This window comes from Westerdykella ornata (assembly GCF_010094085.1).
Source record: "Westerdykella ornata strain CBS 379.55 unplaced genomic scaffold EI97scaffold_18, whole genome shotgun sequence".
Lineage (NCBI taxonomy): Eukaryota > Fungi > Ascomycota > Dothideomycetes > Pleosporales > Sporormiaceae > Westerdykella > Westerdykella ornata.
The window spans coordinates 127,772-148,368 of NW_022986868.1; the positions used below are offsets into that span (position 1 = coordinate 127,772).

At 51.1% G+C, this 20,597-nt stretch overlaps 9 protein-coding genes across 9 annotated transcripts; 3 read left to right on the forward strand and 6 right to left on the reverse strand.

Moving 5' to 3' along the window:
* Positions 1-197: 197 nt before the first annotated feature.
* On the forward strand, positions 198-518 carry EI97DRAFT_434890 (uncharacterized protein; the record flags this gene model as incomplete). The annotated part of the gene is made up of 2 exons (XM_033798737.1): positions 198-317; positions 369-518. Coding segments are annotated over exons 1-2 (261 nt in total), but the record flags the coding sequence as incomplete, so codon positions are not given.
* Positions 519-983: 465 nt separating this feature from the next.
* EI97DRAFT_380907 (uncharacterized protein) lies at positions 984-1,265 on the forward strand (the record flags this gene model as incomplete). The annotated part of the gene is made up of 1 exon (XM_033795782.1): positions 984-1,265. One exon carries the CDS (start codon positions 984-986, stop codon positions 1,263-1,265), a length of 282 nt encoding a protein of 93 aa, XP_033652193.1.
* Positions 1,266-2,401: 1,136 nt separating this feature from the next.
* EI97DRAFT_459935 (uncharacterized protein) lies at positions 2,402-5,534 on the reverse strand (the record flags this gene model as incomplete). Its single annotated transcript, XM_033801055.1, has 2 exons — positions 2,402-4,553; positions 4,648-5,534. 2 exons carry the CDS (start codon positions 5,532-5,534, stop codon positions 2,402-2,404), a joined length of 3,039 nt encoding a protein of 1,012 aa, XP_033652194.1.
* A 4,588-nt stretch (positions 5,535-10,122) lies between these two features.
* EI97DRAFT_459936 (uncharacterized protein) lies at positions 10,123-12,053 on the reverse strand (the record flags this gene model as incomplete). Its single annotated transcript, XM_033801056.1, has 2 exons — positions 10,123-11,184; positions 11,238-12,053. 2 exons carry the CDS (start codon positions 12,051-12,053, stop codon positions 10,123-10,125), a joined length of 1,878 nt encoding a protein of 625 aa, XP_033652195.1.
* Positions 12,054-13,055: 1,002 nt separating this feature from the next.
* On the reverse strand, positions 13,056-14,009 carry EI97DRAFT_459937 (alpha/beta-hydrolase; the record flags this gene model as incomplete). Its single annotated transcript, XM_033801057.1, has 1 exon — positions 13,056-14,009. One exon carries the CDS (start codon positions 14,007-14,009, stop codon positions 13,056-13,058), a length of 954 nt encoding a protein of 317 aa, XP_033652196.1.
* A 561-nt stretch (positions 14,010-14,570) lies between these two features.
* Positions 14,571-15,588, reverse strand: EI97DRAFT_380763 (aldolase; the record flags this gene model as incomplete). Its single annotated transcript, XM_033795774.1, has 2 exons — positions 14,571-15,096; positions 15,146-15,588. The coding sequence occupies 2 exons, from the start codon at positions 15,586-15,588 to the stop codon at positions 14,571-14,573; spliced, it is 969 nt and encodes a 322-aa protein (XP_033652197.1).
* Positions 15,589-15,799: 211 nt separating this feature from the next.
* Positions 15,800-17,323, forward strand: EI97DRAFT_95975 (mandelate racemase/muconate lactonizing protein-like protein). The gene is made up of 2 exons (XM_033803237.1): positions 15,800-16,185; positions 16,259-17,323. The coding sequence occupies exons 1-2, from the start codon at positions 16,010-16,012 to the stop codon at positions 17,226-17,228; spliced, it is 1,146 nt and encodes a 381-aa protein (XP_033652198.1). The 5' UTR covers positions 15,800-16,009; the 3' UTR covers positions 17,229-17,323.
* Positions 17,324-17,910: 587 nt separating this feature from the next.
* Positions 17,911-19,505, reverse strand: EI97DRAFT_421799 (uncharacterized protein). The gene is made up of 2 exons (XM_033797069.1): positions 19,041-19,505; positions 17,911-18,971 (listed from the first exon to the last, which is right to left on the reverse strand). The coding sequence occupies exons 1-2, from the start codon at positions 19,269-19,271 to the stop codon at positions 18,153-18,155; spliced, it is 1,050 nt and encodes a 349-aa protein (XP_033652199.1). The 5' UTR covers positions 19,272-19,505; the 3' UTR covers positions 17,911-18,152.
* Positions 19,506-19,528: 23 nt separating this feature from the next.
* EI97DRAFT_96011 (uncharacterized protein) lies at positions 19,529-20,597 on the reverse strand. Its single transcript, XM_033803238.1, has one exon. It carries the CDS (start codon positions 20,585-20,587, stop codon positions 19,715-19,717), a length of 873 nt encoding a protein of 290 aa, XP_033652200.1. The 5' UTR covers positions 20,588-20,597; the 3' UTR covers positions 19,529-19,714.

The window sequence follows — 20,597 nt, forward strand, 5'->3', positions numbered from 1 at the left end:
CGCAAATATAACAAGGCCATTTCTAAACTAACCTCGGGAGGTTACTGTGGTATCCGGCCGAAGTAGTGTAGCTGGTCCGCGCATGACAAGGGTACTCGGACCATGTAATCAAATGTTATTACAGACAAAAATATGAGTAGCACCCATATCTTGTATAGAACTCCACGTACCTCTGTCGTGTCGTGCATCTACCTACCATCAACACGATGCCTGAAGCCCCATCTACATCTCCTCACCACCACCACCGATACCTCACTTGCAATGAGATTGTTGAGACCCGCACCCTACATCGAGCAGGCCATAGCTATACTTTTATTGTGAACCAGCTTAATTGCACTAAATGACAAGTTGGTTATGCAGTAACCAAGAACTTCGTCACATCTAAAAAGCGCTCCGGTCGTCTGCCTCATCTTACTAATGCCCAAGTTGATGAGCTTGAGGCATACATCCGATCATCCTACAATACCCAACAAATGAGCTACCTCCAACTTGCTCAGGGCCCCTTTGAGCACTGGGGTGTTGGTGAATACACAATCAGGAGTGCTCTACGAAGAAGAGGGTACAGACGCTACATAGCTCGAGCTAAGCCACCCCTTACTGAGGCTAATCGGCAGATTTGTCTTGAGTGGGCACAAGCTCACATCAACTGGCAGCCGTGGGAGTGGTGGAGGATCTTATGGAGCGATGAGATCTGGATAACTGGTAGGTGGCATCGAAAACAATGGGTTACAAGAAAGCCAGGAGAGGAGCTTGATGATACGTGCTTGGTGGATAAAATTCATAAGAAGCATGGATGGATGTTTTGGGCATGCTTCTCAGGCATATCAAAAGGCCCTCATCTCTTCTAGGAGAAAGAATAGAAGTCGATCAACAAAGAGAGCTACTGTGATCGAATTGTGCCTCTTATTGATGGCTGGCTACACCTGAATCCTCACCTTAAGTTCATGCAAGATAGGGCATCTGGGCATTCAGCTACGTATACAATGGAGGAGCTCTCATCAAGGGATATCCACCCAACCTTCTGGCCAGCATTCTCTCCTGACCTAAATCCGATTGAGACTGTGTGGAACAAGATGAAGGACTATATAGAGCAATTCTATCCTGAGCAAGAGGGAGAGAGGCAACTTACATATGATCAACTGCGTACGGTGGTTCAGGAGGTGTGGGAGTCAATCACAGTAGAAGTGCTTCGAGAGCTCATTGATAGTATGCCAGCTCATTGCCAAGCTGTGATTGAGGTGGAAGGAGGTCACACAAAGTACTGAAGTTTGTATGTAACAATAGACAGATGTGGAAAAGCGTCATTTGAATACATTAGCTAAACACCCCTGTCGTGCCCGGACCAGCTACACTACTTCGGCCGGATACCACAGTAATTCTAAAATGAAGCCCTTTCCCCCTGCTCCATTTCACGCAAGCGCGACGCCGGCGCTTACCCCCCTGGGCCTCCATTTCGAAAAAATGACACTTGGAACCGAACAGGCCCTAAAACGCTTTTCGTATTTGAAACCATCTTATAGCTGGTGCCGATGATTGTAGCAGAGGGCTAAATCCGTGTGGATATCTTAGTACGAATCGACGCTCCATTCAAACCACTGTCACCCGCTCCAGTGTGTGGGAGCTCTACGATATGTCTTTGCCAATGGAAAGTGGTTAGTTCACTGTGTCTCCAGTAGCCATGATTTAGGGGCCAGGTGCCATTAATGATTGGGTATCCGTTATCAGGCAACTATAAGCCCTTACTTCCTCAGCTCTCACAAATCGCTTCCATTGAAGAATCCTTCCACAAAGCAGTCCCTCACTCATTCAACCACGGTTCCTCTCGTAGCAATACAATCTTGAGCAAGCTGAGATCCCATAGAGCCAGCAATAAGCACGCCAAGGCAAGGGAAACGCCGAAACTATACGACATCAGCAGCTTGTAAAGGGCACACCACCGTTGCTCGGCTTCATACGCAGCTCCGAACGCCAAAGGACCGTCATCCCACCCCTGTGCTATACGGCTTATCCTCGATAGCGCCCGGCTGACTTGTTATCGATGTACTCTCCCCCGTAGTCAAGACGCCAAACATACGACTGACATAGAAAAAGATTTCCGCAAGGAAGGTGAGCGAGGCCAACGGCCGCCAATGGGAACAGAACACCGCGCTAAATTGCGTACAAGCAACAAGGTTGAACCTGTTATAGGCCTGTCCTCCGATTGGACTCAGACAAAACCAAAGCCGACTAGTAAGGCTGAGGAAGCAAAATGAAAGGAAATTCGTCAAGGCTGTCGAGCCAATGGGACCAGTGGGTGGCACCGGCCAGTCTATAGTCGTTAATCCGTGTATATTGGGTATCGGTTTTCGGGTTACAAGGTCCTCTTGTGGTTTCCGTCCATGCGATGCAAGAAAATGGTTCCCTAGGAATACGCTGCGGCATTTGCTTCGGCGAGGCCGCGAGCATAACGTCCCCAGGGTAAGTTTACAGGTGTTGGTAACAACTGCCGCTTGCGTGAGCTAGCAGCCTTCAATTTCTTCTTTTCGGTGTCGGGGTCGTAGTGGTATGATGCATTGACCGCCACCTTACGTTCTTGTGTGCTCAAAGGAAGCTGATACTTGAAGACACCTTTGACAATCAGGTCGAAAGGATACTGGAGAACTTCTTCCCATCTTTCGGTCCCACCGGCTTCCGTCTTGTTTCCCGGTTTCTGGAGACGCAAGGCGCCGAGGGACTGGCTCTTGTGGCGCTTGAAGAAGGACCCATCAAAAGCCAGTGGGGAGTCAAAGTGGAAGATGCGGCCAAGTAACATGGTTCGTGGCTCGCCAATTTCAGGATCTTCAACTGGATCTGTTCCCTCATCAACGCCTTTAGTACGAGCATGATTTAACTCCACGGGCGCCGCTGCGCTGTCTGAGATATGTTGCCAATTTTCCTCGTTCCCATGTTCGCCACCATGTTCCCGCCACCACTTATCCGAGCCAACATGCTTACTCCTTGCGAAGATGTTCATGTCCATATCGGCAACTGTAACACCAATGACGTTAGGATTCACCGCTTCAACGAAGAGGTCAAACATGAGCTCTTCCTGGCTTGCTACCACGTCCTGGATAGCACGGATCTTGACGTCTGTGAGCGGCTTCGTTGTGGCGAATATCAGACCGACCGCGCCGAACACGAGCAGCAAGACCAGAACGGAAAGGACCAAACAGCCTGCGATCCGGCGGAACCACCCTGTGCCACGACGATGTCGACGGTCCTGGTGCCGGATGAGTATGCCGTTTCGCTGGCGAGGGCCTCGTGCTCTGGGGCTTCGTATTGATGATACCAAGGGAGTCCGTTCGTCGTCGGCAGCATTTTCCGTGTCCATATCATAGGTGGAGTGTTCCCGGTTTTTGATAGCGTCATTATAGTTGGTCATGTTCGAGACGGCGAAGTTCTGGAACCTTGGACTGTTGGGTTGAGAGGTATGCCTCGATCCGGCACGTGCCGCTGCTATGCGGGAAGATTGAGCGAGGGAGGAGTCGCTATCGACGAGCAAGTGATTCAGGGCACCTCGACCATGTCCATGACGACCAATGTGATGGTGATGTCCTGCTGCGCTTATTCTGCCCGAACCAACGCGCACAGTTCCGTCCCCATGATCCGAGAATCCAAGTTCTGCATTCTGGTTGGCGTAGGGATTGGCGAACTTCATACTGGTCTTCTTGCCCATATTCCGGTGCGCATCACGGACTCCACGATCTGCCACACTGGCGATGGATGTCATACTCGGCGTGCGCGAGTGGTGCCTGCTACGATGCGGCTGCGGTTCAGGAGGGTTGGACTCATATATGAAGGTCGCCTCGGAGTCTGAGGAATTGGCCTCATCCACAGCACTGGCGACTTTTTGTTCGAATACATCGGCTTTGGATGATGCTTTGCGAGCACTTCCGTTAGCGCTTGAGAATGAATAAGAATATAGGAGAGTAGGGCGGAAGGAAGGCCTTGGCATCTCCGGATTTGGGGGCGACTCATCAATCGTCAACCGGGGGTCATCATACGAGCAATATGATGATCCCGGGCTCCCAAGCAAAGAAACCGTGGCCGAGTGCCGGTGGTGGTGGTGTCGGGCATTAAAAAAGGTGGGAGACCTACCTGTCCCGGAGACGATGGACGGAGCTTTGCGCTTGGGTCTAGATTTCTCCTTCTTTGGACGGATCGTCTCGCTGCTCGGCTTTTGGCGTAGGCTCCCCTCGGCTCTGCCAGAGGCCGAGCGGTCCTGATTTCCAATGTTGGATTGAGAAGGCACAGACGGCACTGTCTCCGTCTCCACCGTCATGTTGCGAGTGGGCACATCGGTGCGCGATTTGATAGTGGACAGGGACGAGTATGAAGCTCGTGGCGTGAGCGTCGCGGGACGTTGCGCGGAGGAAGAACGGCGCTCCTGCATCTTTGTTTTGGAATCGTTATTTTCTCCGCCGGATTCGCTATGCCGGCTAGTTCTTGCGCTAAGGTCCTCTGTAACTTTGGTCGATGTGACGTCATGTCGCTCGTCGTCTGATGACCTCTGGCTATGTAGGCTCGAGACTACACTGTTTGAAGTGTGTTTGTTAGTAAATCGCTTTCACCACAGTTTGTTCACCGAGTTCAGATTGATGCCAAGCACCGGGAATGAGAGTTTCGTACCTTCCAATCTCCAACCCTTCAAAGGACGGCGTTGTGGGTACGCTAGCTTCCTGTACGGTTTCCAGTTTTGGTGCCACCCCTCGAGATGGTGCTTTCATGGTTATCTGCTGGTCTTCGACGTCTTCGATACCCTCTTCATCCTGGACGGGAAGACGGGATGAAGGGACAGGCGACGAGCTCTGGACGACGATTGACGGGGTCGCTGGAATGTCTGGTTTCTTTGCATTCTGCGCACGTAGCGAGTTGCGCCGGGAGCGTGAGCGGTTATCTGGATTTGGAGGCGGGGACTTTAGTCGTGGGGAAACCGGCCAACGAGGGGTATTTTCTCCGGAACTGGACGCCGATGCACCTTTCAAAGGGCCGGAAGCTCTAGTGAAATCCTGCGGAGGTGCAGGCGAAAGCTGAGGTGTTGTTGCCGAGGAAAGGGCACGTTGGATGGCGGCGGCCGAAGGGCCGGTGGCATTGGAGCCCGCGACGCCTGGCGCTCCACTTGGACTGACATCGATACTATTCTTGCGGGAACGCAATCCAGACCTAAGGGGAGCTGCTGTCGAGCCTTGCAGACGTTGTGGCTGGCGTGAGGGCGACGTGTCGCGAGAGGACGTGGGTGATTGTAGGGTCGAAGGGGAAGCAGACGCGTTCCGCGAGCTCGAGGCGCCGAGGGCTCTCTGTCGGCGACCAGTTGCATCGGCGGTGTTTACGGCAGAAGCGGGCGTGGGCCGCCTATTCGCGGAGGTGTCGTGCGTGGGAGGCATTGGAGGTTGGGGGGTGTTGTGAGGTGGTGGTTGTGGTGTTGCTGTGGTTGTTGTTGGGGTTGTTGCAGCGGGCTCTGCAGGGTCCGCAACGGCGGCCACGGTAGAGCGAGCGGAGTTGTCGTTGGAGCTCATAGCGAAGATTCAGCAAGCTCACTCAGGGGCTTGCATCCTGGGTTGCGGTGTCGACGTGGTCGGCCTTGGGAGGGCGACTAAAGCGCAGAGGCCTGGGAGAGGTCCTGCAGCCAACCGAGCGACGAGGCGGTCAAAATAGATGAGGACGGCGTGAACGCACGCGGCGCGCTGTCGTTGGAGCGCTGCTGGGCGTGTTTCTCCTGGCAGGACGGACGGTTAGGGAGCATTTGCTGGGACGGAAACGTGGGGGAGCGAAGGGTGGGAGAGAGAAAGGGAGGGAGAGAGGGAGGCAGCTCTGGAGAGTGGGTGAGGTGTGAGGTGTGGTTAGGTGGGTGCCAGGTGCTGACCTCATTGACTGATTCGGCCGGCCGGGCCAGGGACAAAAGACCGACCCTGTGGCACACGAGCAGACAGTCCTCTGCCAGCGCACCGCACCATGATTATTCTCTACACAGTAGTCTATCAACCACAAGCCTCGTCCACGCCGTTACACCGTCAGCTGGCGGCAGGATATTATGATTCAGACCACCCGAACTTGCTCTCTTGAGTCTTTTCCCCTTGCGACAGCCCGTGTACCTGATTGGAGAGGACTGAGGGCGCTGGCACAGCTTCATATGGATACCTACTGCGTTATTTCCGGCTTGTGTACCTCCGTAGGGCTACATAGCACCTGCAGGCCCCAATCCGAGACCGAGGATAGTGTCAAAAGGTGTCTCGACTCTGCCTTTCACCACGTGCCCACCGAGGCTAGAGACCCTGAGGATGCACAGAAGATTTCCTTTTCCCAGATGTGTGTCATGCTTTCTTGCGGACCTTAAACTCACTCTTGTATGTGTCCACAGCACACTATTGTGCGTCTCCATTAGGATGGATGAATGGATGCGACTGCGGCATTTTCTCCTGCACCACGCTAAAGTTGTCGGATATCTATGCTTTTTGTAAGAAGCACACATCATTATTGTCAGTGACATGGCGGCACGTCGGGATTGCTCGGAGCATCAGAAATGGGACAGGTCCACAAAAGGTTTGTCCAAAAAGGGTGTGCTCGTGAATGGCCTGCACAACGCCAGGGTCTCATTGGAGACACGTACGACGGTCATACAAGTCGTCTCCCCATCGGCTCTTCGACCTCGAAGTGGCCAGACTCAGGGACAAGGCTAATAAAATCACACTCGGCCCGCAACGGGTGCCTGACTCCAGGGCTGCAGATGCCGTTGTTTGCCTATTTTGATTGCTTTCACACAGAATGTCTTAGGTCGATGGGTCAATAGACGTCTTGCCCTTTGTTGTGTCTATTTGTAGGCTAGGCTGTAAGCTAACCGAATCAGGACTCGCCTCTTTCATCTATCCGCTATCCGGCCGTCCACCTCAACACACCAGCAGAGGATGCCCCTACGATTCGGCATCAAGTATCTCCGCGGTCACTATCGTTTATACCAGCTGATTCTCACACAACATCACGATGCTGAATCCCATCATTACAGACTTATGTCGGCGAATGCGTTTTTCTGGAGAGTCAACCAGAGTGCCTCCGTCTAATGAAGCGTTTTCCTACATCATAATAGCCCAAGAAGGGTTGAAAGACGTTCACATATCTCCCTTGAAACCCTGCTCCTTCAAGCCTTCCCTTCAAGACGTCTGTGATTACATTTCCGAGAAGTGAATTTCAGCCTAGAATTTCTCTCTGCCCAATTTGCGCCAGCGAATACCATTCAAGAAGGAGTTCAATGATGCTGTTGACTATATGCGTCCCCAGAAACAGCATGGAGGATAATAAGCCGATGTCGCTGTCCTCTATTTCCCTGCTTCGACTTTCTAAACTGCACTGATTTAGGTCTCTGTGTTTGCAGGGCAGATAACGGAACATGAAAGTACCACAAGATTCCTAAACTTATAATGAATGGACTGTCTGAGTGGTTCTACTCATGATAATCACCATCACCACCGCTCTCCGCCTTCGAACTAATCGCATAGGAGCATCTGAGCCTTCATTACTTATGCGTCGTTGGCGAGTTTTCATTACCATGGTCCGATAAGGCAATAACTATGTGTATTTTACAGGCGGCGACTTTGTCTAGTGTTCCAGTAATCCAACAAGGAGTTTGTCCAACCAGGCGGAGAGCTGTAGCAAGAAATGCATGTAAAATGATGGGGTGGTATTTAGCTATCAAGGAGGTTGGGCCCATTCGACAGATAAATGAGGCCAACTGACTAGCTACCACCCTAATCGGGGTAAACAATCCCCAGTGATGGTAGCTGCTCCATGTCTCACAGCTCCTGTCTTGCAGCAAGAGCCATACCGCGGAGCACCAGCTGATCTAGGCAGATACCAGAGAGACATGTCATCTAGTTTAGGCAAATTTGTTTCTGATGCCGACGAGAAGACAAACACATAATTCTTCCGCCCTCACTTTTAGGTCAAGAGGCCTTAAAGAATTTTCAAGTTAATTGAGTGCATCATTTCCGCATCTTTTCATGACTCGCATACGCCCGGAAGCACGCATACGCGTCGTCTCTTTTGCGGTTCGACAAACATGACGTTCCATTGGCTATCTTCAGGGAAGGTCAAGTGAGTTACACATTGATCTGATATCGTCTTTTTTTTCTTCCCCTCTTTTCCTCCAAGGAATACACGTTGTGAAACTTGTCGAGCAGGCAGTGAGCATGTACCCTGGGGTATGGGTCATGTTTTATAGTAAACCGACGTCCGAGTGCACATTTATGTCGGGAAAAATACGCTAACGTAGATTATCAAGGAAGAAAAGCATAGGTCGCTCTGGGGTATGCGTAAAATCCATAGAGAACTACTGTCCGCGTGCACATTCAAGTTGAGGTTCCGTTTTTGGAGATATCCGCATTACGAGAGAGATGTCGACCTAGAGATTTCGCGTTCTAAGTTACCCGAGCTTTTTTGTAGCTGTACAAAAGTGCTCTGGGTTTCGAAACGTTGCATGTCCTATGTAGTAGTAGTGAAGAACTAAAATTTCGAATTATGCTAGTGAAAGGCACCGTGGCACGTGCATTCCCGGGTTTCTGTTTTTTAGGATGGATAAGGAGCGGAGATATCCAAAGGGAGAGTGTGTCGAGCCGACGTAGGCAGAAAACATCAACAAAGGAGTCATAGTGCGTGTGATCGGACATTTATGGTGCCGCACATCCCTTATATTGCGCGTTCATAGACAAAACGCCATTTGATTTTATATCGTGGGTAACAGCTCTCAGTCACTTGGACCATTCAGGCTTTCATTTATAGTTTCTTGAGCAGACGCCACGTTTGCGCTCATGTAAACTGAAGGTGGATATTAGGTCACCAAGTTGAAGAACTTCCCAGTTGGCAGGTCAGAATGAAAGTTCCGAATCATGAGAGGTGTGATCAGTAATTTTAGCTCCCAGAGTGAAATATATCCTGACGACTTTTAAGGAGTGTGGTAACGTGTAAAAGCTTTCTGGTGCGAAAGCCCGGAGCATGGGTCGTGTACCCAAACTGTTTGTATTCTTGAACTGCAACCGCAACACCACATTCGCTCACTGTCTTTGAGATTTTGATCGCCCATATCTCAAAATCGGTGTTATCAAGTCCTACTTGTCGAAGGAGGTATCCGCATCTCAAAACCCCGTGCAAAAAGGGTCATTCTATTTTTTCCGTCTTTCTTTGTTGAAGCAGGTTCCAACCAACAGCTGGGGCAGAAGGGAGAGAGCTCGGTGGCTCATCCATGACATTGCGAAGTTTCACTTTTGAATTCGTGATCCAGATCGTGACATTTTATTTGTAGATGTCAGATTTTGAACAGCCTGCACTCCACTCATGTGGCGGGAACCTGGACATTGCGAAATTACTGAAGGGAGACCATTATTCGAAAGCTGAGCGGGTTCGGCAACCATCATAGCACGTATCGGAGGATGCGAAGATTCCCATATGTGTATCCCAAATGAGTTTAAATCAAGGTCGGGGTGAGGCAATGTTCTTTAGAAGGAAGAAGAAACATGCCACAGAGAGTGCAAAGTGTTGGATTGTCCGTGGCACATACCATGGTCATCAATGTTTTTCCACAGCAGAAAACATTTTGCCAATTGCCGTTGTTTTCAACTGCACTCTCCCGCCATGACGGGGCCTCATCGTCAATTCCCAACAGCGGGTGCGACATGGCCAATGGATGGAATGTTTTGAATGCCATATCTGAATATGAGAAATGATACAAGGCTTTTGTACGGCGCAAATTGTACAAGAACGGCCATGTTCATGGATGCGTCAATCTTCTCAGTTCTGGGGACTGCATGGGACATTAAGTGAGCGGTATAGATGTCTTTTCAGGGTGCAGGGTCGACATGAAGAGTACAGGGAGGAATCTTTGATCCCGCGCGCAGGAAACATGACGTCTTGGGAAGACTGTTTTCGATGTCCAAGGACCAAACATGATTCATGAAGATGTACGATTCGAAACAAAAGGTAAGGGAGCACATGGATCCCCCGTTCCTGCGTTTTCGATGAGTGAAATTCAAGCCTGTACATCCACGTATCGCAGAAGTCGTCCTTATATACCTGCTCACTTCTATGACTAAGCATTGTGTAGTGAAACAGTGATCATCATCACCGTCCCAACCCGGTACCTACACCGTCGAGCACGCCGATACCCGCAGTGACAAAACTATCAAACTGACCCCATGTAGTTAAATCTTCCATGAAGCCATCACTACCCATCCATGTGCTCGTAAACACTGCACTCTCTGGTGTTGGAGGGATGGCCCCGCTGTAGAAAGTAGACTGAAATGTCGATGGGTTAGGGTCGGCGTTGGATGCCGTCGGCACCGGCACTGCAAGACTTGAGCTCGGAGTACCATTCGGAAGAGGCTCGGATGGCCGGGTATTCTGAGTGTCCATATTCATAGGCGCCACATCAGGACGCAAGGTCGCGGGACTCCCAGTGGTCTGCCTTGCAGCTTCAAGCCTCAATTCCTCGAGGACAAGGCAGTACCTTTTACTTAGGCAATCCGTATCCGTCAAACTACTAAGCTGCGCCTGGCACCTCTGGCCCGCAGCGAAGTATTCCTCACTTTTCCCTGAGTCGACCGAATGCTGCTGCTGGATACGGTAGATGTAGATCACGACGACGGCACAGAAGGCGTAGTATTGCGTGAACCAAAACGCACGGAAGATTTGTGAGCTCTGGAAGATTTCATCGACGATGCGGACGATGCTTAGTGCGGCGTCGAGACACTGTGTGATGTTTTCGCTAGTGTCGATATTGGACACCTGACCCGGCCGTGCACCAATGTTCGACAGACTTGCAAAGTTGGATAGTAGAAAGGGGCGGTGGACAAGGAGCATTGTATGGTAGTAAGCGAGGTTGAGGACGTTACGTTGGCGTTGGTAAAGCGGGAGAAGGAGTGACGAGTCAATGCCTTCGGCGTCGAGGAAGCGGGAGAGTCTTGAGCGCCACTCGACAAGTTGGGTGGAGTATTTGGCCGCGAGTTCAATGCGAAGGGGCATTGACGGTGGGCGGATGGGGTAGAGGTCGCGCAGGACGGAGGAGACTATGCGGGACAGTCGAATGTGTTCAACAGGCGCTCGCATGATGGATGGCGTGGTTGGTGGGGTGGGCTTCATGGTGTGGGAAAACAGGTCATCGTCGTTGATTACCGTTGGGAGCTCCTATTGAGGATTAGACACTTTCATACGTCCGTCAAATTTCGCAGTCTTCGTACCTGATCGATATCCGGATCTCTCAACGTCATGGGCCTGCCCAGAGCGGCAGACAGAAACTTGTCGAGTACATATGCACTCCAAAACGTCCTTCGCTGGCACTCGAGCTCGAGATAATCAACCTTTCCAGAACTGTCGCCACGCCTACTTCTGTTGAGACCTATCGCGAGGGCAAGATGGGCGGTAGTTCCAAACAGACTCCAGCACTGATTAATCCGAGACTGAGCCAGGAGATAATAACATTCAACAAGCCTTGCTTGCACGCTGGATAATGTGCAAGCACCCCGCTCTTTCGCTAGTTGTCGTTCCGCAGCGAAGTAATACTGGGCACTGTTATCCCCGCCAGCGGTTGCAGGCTCCATATATGCCTGCGCTTGTGCAAAAATCATTAACAACAGGGCCTTCTTCGCAGCCGCGTCTTCTTTATGAAGCATCTCTCCTCGCGTTTCGAAAAATTCATCCAGTAAATTCTCTATAGTAGGTCGATGCAAAAACCGATGTGTCGGTGCGGCAAAGTCAAAATACCTCTCGACAAGGCGTATGGCGTCCGCCTTAGGAGGCAAGACAAAAAATGTGTCATCATGATCAGGGAGGGGAGCGTCGCCGAATGTGAAGATGGAGGAGTTGTGAGACAACGAGCGGTTCTCGTGCAGCTTTTTCTGGATCCGCAGGAGGAATGACACCCCTGACGAAGGACCTATATAATGTCCTTGCCGGTCGGTCTCGGTGGGCTCAGGGGAAGATCTGGAAAGTGAATCCCGTGCAACATCTTCGTTCGCTGCATCCAATGTTTCGGTGCCAGGAAAGCCATCAGGCATCCGTCCGTGGCTACTATTTAGGGACTCGGTATTTTGCAAAGGTATCTTCGGCACCTGGAAGGGGGATGTTGACGAATTCCCAGATGTGGTATGAGTGATTGAAGCTGTGGTCGGGGTGGTAGACGATCCGTTCACCGCTGCCAGAGCATCTGCATCTATCATCACTGGTGGCAGCCTTCCTCTGGTATAGGATGCAGTGAATTCACAGATAAATCCAGCCCGCACACACAGCGGACAGGGGCAACGCCCATTGCACCGGGTCTTCTTTCTGAACAAGATTAGTCAGCATCATAGTAGAGATACTGGGAGTCGCCCACGCGAGTGACGGGAAAATGGAAATACTTACTTCTTACATCGATCACAAGCTCTGCTGACGCGACTCCGTTCTTTCTCTTGCTTCTTGCGTTTAGCTGGCGGCGACTCCTTTGTGGTAAGCGTATGTGGACGAGTCGGCGATGCGGAGTTCCCATTCCCAGTGGTTGGATTGCTGATGCCATCGTGCCACGAGGCAGCTCGTGGCGTTTCACTGGACTCGTCTGTCCTCTCCATGGCGTTTACACTTACCAGACACTCGTGAGCATAGCAGAGTGATAGGACGGATGGTGAGCCCTCAGGCACGGAAAAGGTGCATATGAGTCGTGATGAACGTCCACGCGCGGGCCACCTGGACCGGGAAACCTCGGACAGGGTCCCGGATATTCAGGGTGCTCTCCACCTGGCCACGGAAAAGCGGCTCGACTTTGAACAAGCTTTGTGCTGGATTTCTGCTAGGGCAAAGCATGTTTTGTAGAGATTTCAACATGGTATCCCGCTAAATTAGACCTCCATTACAGTAAGTGGAGGGATGTGTAGCCTGTAATGAGTTCATTATTTGATAGAACACTACTGTCGAAGTACAGAGAATGCGCCGAGGACGGCATGTTGATAAATCGACCACTCTTGGCTTCTTCACAATCTCTCTACAGTATGAATCAATCGAGGTGCTATCATGGCCTGACTCAATCAAGCCAACCATTTCTGCTCAACGAACTTCAGCCCTTCCTTCAACCACTCCGTTTTCTCCTCGTCCACGTCCGTTACGCAATCAAAACCATGATCTTGTCCCTTCACAGTAACCAGCTTGATATCCACCTTATCCCCCAAAACCTCTTTTGCCTTCTCTACAAAAGTCTTCGTATCCTCCACGCTGACCGCCGTATCCTGCTCCCCATGGAAAATGAATGTACGCGGCAGATATTTCGCATCCTCAATAGCAGTAATGGGCAAGAGGTTTTTATCGGTACCGTAGAACTCCTGCCAGCGACCGTATGCCGACAATGCATACGAGAGCGGCATTCGATCGTATGGTACGGACGATGATATAATAGTACCAGGTTTGATGGACGCGATGTGCTGGTCAATGTACTCAGGGCCAGGTGCCGGCGCACCATTCGGTAGAACACCGCTCGGTATGGGGTCCCTCCGAAGGATGTTTGTCATGGGATATTGGGCCAACACCGCCTTGATCTTCCCTTCCGGTTGAGTGAACGCTGACTGCAGCGCTAGGAGGCCACCTGCGCTATCACCAGAAACCAGAACACGGTCGAAATCCAGCGCGATACCCTCGTTGATCGAAGACACCCATTTTTGCAAATCCTCGTCGAACCATTTCCAGAAATCCGCCAGGTCTTCCATAATATCCTTGCCATTGGATTCGGGAATCAGACGGTAGTTTGGCAGAACAGCGATGGCGTTGTTGCGCAGGATGAAGGATACGAGCCAGGCCGCGAACCAACCCTTGTACAGGGCTTCTCCAAGGACGAGTCCACCGCCGTGGATCTTGACGACGAGAGGGTGTCTGCCAGGATTGAGAGTTTTCGGGATCAGAACACTGACGGCGATTTCATGATTTCCGACCTTTTTGTATGCCGTGGTGTGGACGTTGAAGGCGTTGAAACGCGTCGTTGAGTCCGCCATTGCAACAAATCAAAGGAATATAAGATCGAAACGAGAACTAAACGATGGCCAGAGAGTCCCAAACTCCAGCTCTCCGTCAGAAGGGTATCGATACTGTGTATAATCCTGTTGGCACAGAGTGGTGATTGTGGTGCTAGACAGTACCTCAAATTTATGTCGTGCGATTCGGGTATCCCGAGTGCTTCCCGATAATCAGGTCATAGTTGGCGTTGAATTTGTCAACAATATATTTGTCAACAACATCCCAGGTAACTTCTAGAATTGTGATTTAACTACGCGATTGCAGCTGTAGCGGTGCACAGTAACAGCAGACGTCCTCGGATCAGCGCGGGATTGGTGGGGTTGCATATGTCCCAAACCTTGCACTCCAGGGCTCTAGTCCCTGCGGGGCGTTTTTCTGCTCCGATCTATCTCTCATGGTGATCTCAGTCCCCTTTTCGAGTATCGGCGAGTTGACGTCTTGCGCGATACCGTCATGTTGACTTGGGGAATCGTCAGATGCTATATCGCGAAATTGTTACTCCAACCCCCTGCGCGCCATTCTCACATCATGTCCAACATCTACAACGACTCTTCGATCTCCTGCATTCGTCCCAACACCTCCTGCCACTTCTCCCATTCCCCTTCTGGTAACTTCCCCTTGAGAGGCAATCTTCCGCCCTCCAGCGTTCCCATACCTAAGACTCTTTGCACCGCTTCCTTAATCCCAATAATACCGTACTTGCCCACATACTCCTCCGCCGAACTGACAGCATACTGGAGCTCCTGTACCTCTTGCAGCACATTGGACTCTATCGGTCTCTTCTCTGCCAGGTCCATGAGCCTAGATACTGTCTTCGGGTATATCGCTGCAAGTCCGTCGATGACACCAGCAGCACCAAAAAACACGATAGGACCCAGCTGTTGTCCAAAACCGCTATAGACGCGGAACTTTGTATGATCGATATCGGGATCTAGGGAAACTTGTACGTGGTGAGAGACGTTCCCGTGCGACATTTTGCAGCCGACGATGTTCGGGTGTCGTGCGAGAATCCGATATGTCTCGGGAGTAACCATGACATTGTTCGTGACGCCCGGATAATTATACCTTGTTGCAGTTAGCAGGAGTCAGCGAAGTCTCCGTCTGTTCTACTGACACAAGAATCGGTATCGGAGAATTATCTGCCACCACTGTGTACCATTCCCTGATGTTCTGCTGATCGGCAACTGCTCCAAAGTATCCTGGTGCAAGCACAAGTCCCCATTGTGCACCAGCCTTCTCGAAGTCCCGCAGCCATTCTAACACCTCCTCCACATTGTCGACGAGCGCTCCCGCCATGATCGGGTAATCGGGGAATCCCGCATCGTTCAGTCCCTTGCGAACACCGGCGAGGAGGTCGAAGCGCTCCTGTCGCGACATGTGGACGGCCTCCCCCGTCGAGCCGAGCAGAACGAGGCCGCGGATTCCATTCTTCGCGAGGTGGACGGAGTGTGCGACTTGGGTTTCGACATCGATAGCGGGCTGGAGAGTTTCTGTCGCCGACGCGGGTTTGAAGAAAGTTGGGACGGGAACGAAGACGCCAGTCGGTGGTGAGGTCATGACGTGGCTCGTGCACTAGCTGTCTTTCAGTGAGATCAATACGGAAGACTGCTTTTCCGTACGCGGTATTAGTTCTGGAATCTGAAGCCGGTGGAGAGCAAAGACGCCCATGCGTATGAGGGTTACGGGCGTCTTAAGGTCACTTCGGCATCATTTGTTCCGTTCTGCGAAGCTAAGTCGGCACCCCGCAAACGAGTCCATGATCGTCAGGTACCACTGTCATCTCATTCATGGAAGTGCACAACGGCAGAGGATTGGGGGAGTTACTGAATGTGGTAATCCGATGCCCCTCAACTAGCTTTTCTTCCCTAGGAACGATCACGATTATGCGAGAATAAGTGAGCCTGAGTTTGAGACGAATATTGGTTCCCATAGTTTGCCAATTCATTTTCGTTTCGCCACGCATTGCAAAAGAATAGGAATGGGCAAAATCGCAAAGATCGAGTACTTCCGCGTTCCTCCCCGCTGGCTGTTCGTCAAGATCACAGATGAAGATGGACATATCGGTTGGGGTGAAGCATCTCTGGAAGGCCATACACAGGCCGTAGAAGGGTGTCTCGACGCGTGGGCGGAGAGATATGTAGGATTTGAAGCAGAGTACGTGGCCCCTACTGATTCTTCTCTTCCCCTCCACTGTTATTTCTCATATCGTGGGCTAACTGAATGACAGTGACATTGAGCACATATGGCAAATGTGCTGGCGGACCTCCTTCTACCGTGGTGGGCCAGTCTTCATGTCCGCACTAGCGGGCATCGACATTGCACTATGGGACCTCAAGGCGCGCAAACTCAACGTTCCCGTGTACCAACTGCTCGGCGGCAAGGTCCGCGACAAGCTAAAAGTATATGCCTGGATTGGTGGCGATCGTCCAGGGGACGTCGAGAAACAAGCCCAGACTAGAAAAGCGCAGGGCTTCAACGCTGTAAAGATGAATGCAACCGAAGATATTGGTTGGCTTGATAGCCCCTCCAAGCTTGATGCGGCTGTCGAAAGATTGAAGACTGTCAAGGCGCTGGGGATGGATGCGGGAATGGATTTCCATGGGCGTGTCCACAAGCCGATGGCCAAACAGCTTGCTGCAGCACTGGAGCCTCATCGACCGCTCTTCATTGAAGAGCCCCTTCTCTCGGAGCACATTGGAGGGATAAAAGCTCTGGCTCAAGTAACCTCCTGTCCTATAGCGCTAGGCGAACGTCTTCACAGTCGATGGGACGTTCGTCCTTTCTTGGAAGCGGGATGTGTCGACATTCTCCAACCTGACATCTCACACTGCGGTGGCATATCAGAAATGAAGCGCATAGCGGCCATGTGTGAAGGCTACGATGTAGCACTGGCCCCGCACTGTCCGCTTGGCCCGATTGCGCTGGCCGCATGCGTCCAGGTAGACGCTACATGTGCGAATTTTGCAATTCAAGAGATGAGCTTGGGGATCCACTATAACGCTGGGAGCCAGGACTTAACGTCGTATACGAAGAATCCTGAAGTATGGAATGTGTCTGACGGGTATATTGACTTGCCCAAAGGCCCTGGCCTAGGCATCGAGGTGGATGAGGACATGGTCCGGGAGTTATCTAAGGATGCAAAAGCTTGGGTGAGTCCTGGGTTTATTGGGCCCGGAGGGGAGATTCGCGAATGGTGATAGTGTAGGGTGAAAGGATGGAAGTAGAAGTATGTCGAGTGGTAGAAGAGATGCAAGGGATCTGAAGAGAGTCGGCCGTTATATGCATTGAACACACATCTTCTATCTACAATACGGACAAGAACCATAAGGATGATACATCAGCAGAAAAACCCATGGGAGCTGGGTAAGTCCACAGCTTGGGTGCTTCTAGCAGCAATGCCGCTCAACGACGATTCTCCATGCTCTTGAGTGCAGCCGATAGCTGCGTTCTACAACAAGCGATCGAAGTAAATGAAAAACGAAAACTTGTTATACGTGTGCGTCGTGCAAACGCGAGCTGTTGGACCATGTACGCGCTAAACTCTATTCGGACAGTAGCTGTGAATGTAAGCTCGGATGCTGAGCTCGTGGCAGCGAGTTCTTCGAACCGCGCCTAATCTGGAGAGAGCTTGCGTCGAACCATGGGAGGACCAGTTCACGGTTCGTTCTATAAGGCTGAAACTGCGAAACCCCCTGCATGAACGCACTAACCCCTCCCTCAACTCTGAAACAGGGCAGCCCGGCATAGCGATTGACACGCCTTCCATGAGCTTTGAGCCTGGCCTGCAGATTCTGCATTGACCGCTGATTCAATTATTTGCCTAGCCTACAACGTCATATGTTGCTCGGCTGTAGTGGATGTGTGCATTGCTGAGGCACTGACGGGTAATGCTTTGGTATTAACAGGTGATATGTATTTGTCCGAATATGCATAAAAGTTCGTCAAGATGGGTATATGATGATGCACTATGTTACGGATATCGTGAGGTCCGTTTTGGACATTTCTCAGTTCGTCCGAGTAGCCTTGTCGGGAGAGACGAGGAGAGGAAAACTTCGAATGACTGTCTCTAGTCGTCGGATGTGATAGCGGAAACTAGAGGGCCAACCAAGCCCTTGAGGTGATTATATGAGCAGAACAACCAAAGCCGTGATGAGTGCGGCGCGTACAATTCCAGTGGTCGCCAGCCTTGAACCTGCCCCACCCAGGGCAGCTTGTGAGTCTCCCTGCTGGTTCCCGATCTGTTGATTGTTGTTTCCGTTCCCAATTTCGCCATTACCATTACCATTGCCAAAACCATTCCCATTCCTATTGGGATTTGCGTTCCCTGGTGACCCAACTTGCCCTCCATCACTCCTTTGTGTAGTCTCAACGGCGACGTCCTGGAAAGGCTGACCAGGCGGGTTGTTGACACTCGCTACAAGATCTGCGAAGCGCATCATTGGATTTGAAATCAAATCACAATTCATCCGTCCTCCGTTGGCGTTCAGAGGTCCTGGAGGCGGAACGGTAAGCAGCTGGTTTGCTCCTGGGAACTGGCTGATACTATTGGTGACACTGATCGGGAGGTTGAATATGCTGTAATGATTGTTGCCATTGAGTCGATAGTTCTGGTGAATGGAGATATTGTAGTCCCCTCGGGCTGTTGCGCCGATGTTTTCTCGACCATCGCCAACGAGGCAATCTGGCCATTCGAAGTTGATATGCTTTACAGTCTGCCCAAGTTCTTGGCTCATGATGTCGGCAAAGGGAGGTGTCGTCGTGGTAAGGTTCGATATGGTGAAGTTTTTCTGGAGAGAGTCGCTGGTAAGAAACATCGTGAAGTTGAAAACTTGGGTGAGCGGATCGTTCATGCGTTGTGGTGGCACTGGAAGCTTCCCATCGCCAGATACATCAATGGCTATGTGTAGGAAGTCCCCGCCCATCGGCGTAAACGGTTGGGGCTTGAGTTTGTGAGCTTACAGGTCGCACTCAAGCCGCCCTCGCTCGCTGGTCTTGTGGAAAGGACTCACTGCTAGGATTATTCCCAATCCTGGGGTGTAAACTCTCCCATTCACAATGTTGAAAGCGCTGGTATCAGGCCCATTATTATTACCATTATTATTTCTTCCACCTCCATTTTGTCGCGTGCGTAATAGTCCTCTTCTGTTCCAGTCACCGAGCATTTGACCAGTGGTTTCCGTCCATAGCAGGCCACTCGACATGAACAGCAATAAGAAGCGCGAGTGAGAAAGAAGGATCATTGCTCAGCAACGATGACATAAGGGAATATTATTGAAGGAGAAGGTCGTGATAAGGAGTTGGAGGGAGAAGAGCTCCAATATTCTGAAAGATATCGATGTCGCCAAGGTTATAATAGCTAGTAAGTCGCCACGGAACGAGTGGCCCGTCGAGACATGGCATGAAAGGTGCAACATGAAGGCTGTGGCGGGGTTAGCTGGGATTTGCATAATGTCTGAGACGCATCGTGTGTTGGGGAAGGTTTTGGAGTGAGTGGAAGCGTCGCTAGTCGCACTACGGTTAACGTCAGCGACTGGCTCATGCACGGGACTGGCTCGTGCACGATTTCGGGACATTCACCAGCTACAACAGTGAGGCTGTACAAGGCTATATATATATTAAAATCACCAGATTTTTTGGTGTAGCAATTAGAGAGGCTTATTGTATCATGTGACACAATATATTACTATATCTCCTGGCGGAAGCGGCTAGGTAGCCGTATCTTGCATGTACGTGTTGTAGCAGCTCTGTCTACTTCCAGCACGGGTATCTCTGGCTGTACTTCCTTAATAGCTTCCGGAGTTGCTGCAGGAGGCTTAAGGCTCTTTTTCTTGCCTCTTTTAGCAAGTCTTATGTCATCACGGAGTTGTTTTTCAATTGTGCGGGCCTGCTGGGTTTCCTGTACCTCAAAGGCCTTCTGCTCACGCTCCCACTGGCGCTCTAATTTAGCAGCAGCTCGTAGTTGTCGTCTCTCCTCAAGCAAGGCAGCTTTCTGAGCCTTTGCCTCCTCTCGCCGCTTGCTCTCTGCATCCTTTTGAGCCTGTATTGCCTTCTTCTCCTCATCCTTATCTGCCTGGTGCTGGCGTGCCTGTGCAACTTTTGTAGGTGACCAAAATACAGCACCCCCATTGTACTCTGCTGCCGGCTCAAGGAGCAACAGCTTACCTCGTTGACGGCGCTTTCTCTCATTGATTAGTGCTTCTTTGAGCTGCTCATTTTCCACCTGGAGGATCTGCTTTTCTGCGGCAATTGAGTGTATTGTATGGGAGAGCTTTGATGCCCATGAATCGTATATATCTTCCACAACTTGGCATAGAAGCCGCTCAATCTTACGCCAGTCGCTAGCACTAAGTACTGATGAAGTACTGTCACTTGAAGATGGGCGGTTATCTCGTGAGCGGAAGCATGCTAGTACCCGTTCTGGATCAAAAGGAGCTAGTCCAGTAGCTTCAAAGGCTGAAAGTATGGTCGTGGGTTTAAGAGAGCTATCCCAGGCAGTCCAAAATAGGCGGAAAAAGTCCCTCTTTGTAATACTGCAGAGTCCCTGGCACCCTTCCATCCATTTAGCT

Excerpts from the sequence above, each read along its gene's own strand:
- EI97DRAFT_95975 (XM_033803237.1), top strand. The coding sequence starts at position 16,010 with ATGGGCAAAATCGCAAAGATCGAGTACTTCCGCGTTCCTCCCCGCTGG. Across the intron at positions 16,186-16,258 it reads TATGTAGGATTTGAAGCAGA|TGACATTGAGCACATATGGC; the intron begins GTACGTGGCCCC and ends ACTGAATGACAG.
- EI97DRAFT_421799 (XM_033797069.1), bottom strand. The coding sequence starts at position 19,271 with ATGATCCTTCTTTCTCACTCGCGCTTCTTATTGCTGTTCATGTCGAGT. Across the intron at positions 18,972-19,040 it reads GATTGGGAATAATCCTAGCA|CCCCAACCGTTTACGCCGAT; the intron begins GTGAGTCCTTTC and ends CACAAACTCAAG.
- EI97DRAFT_96011 (XM_033803238.1), bottom strand. The coding sequence starts at position 20,587 with ATGGAAGGGTGCCAGGGACTCTGCAGTATTACAAAGAGGGACTTTTTC.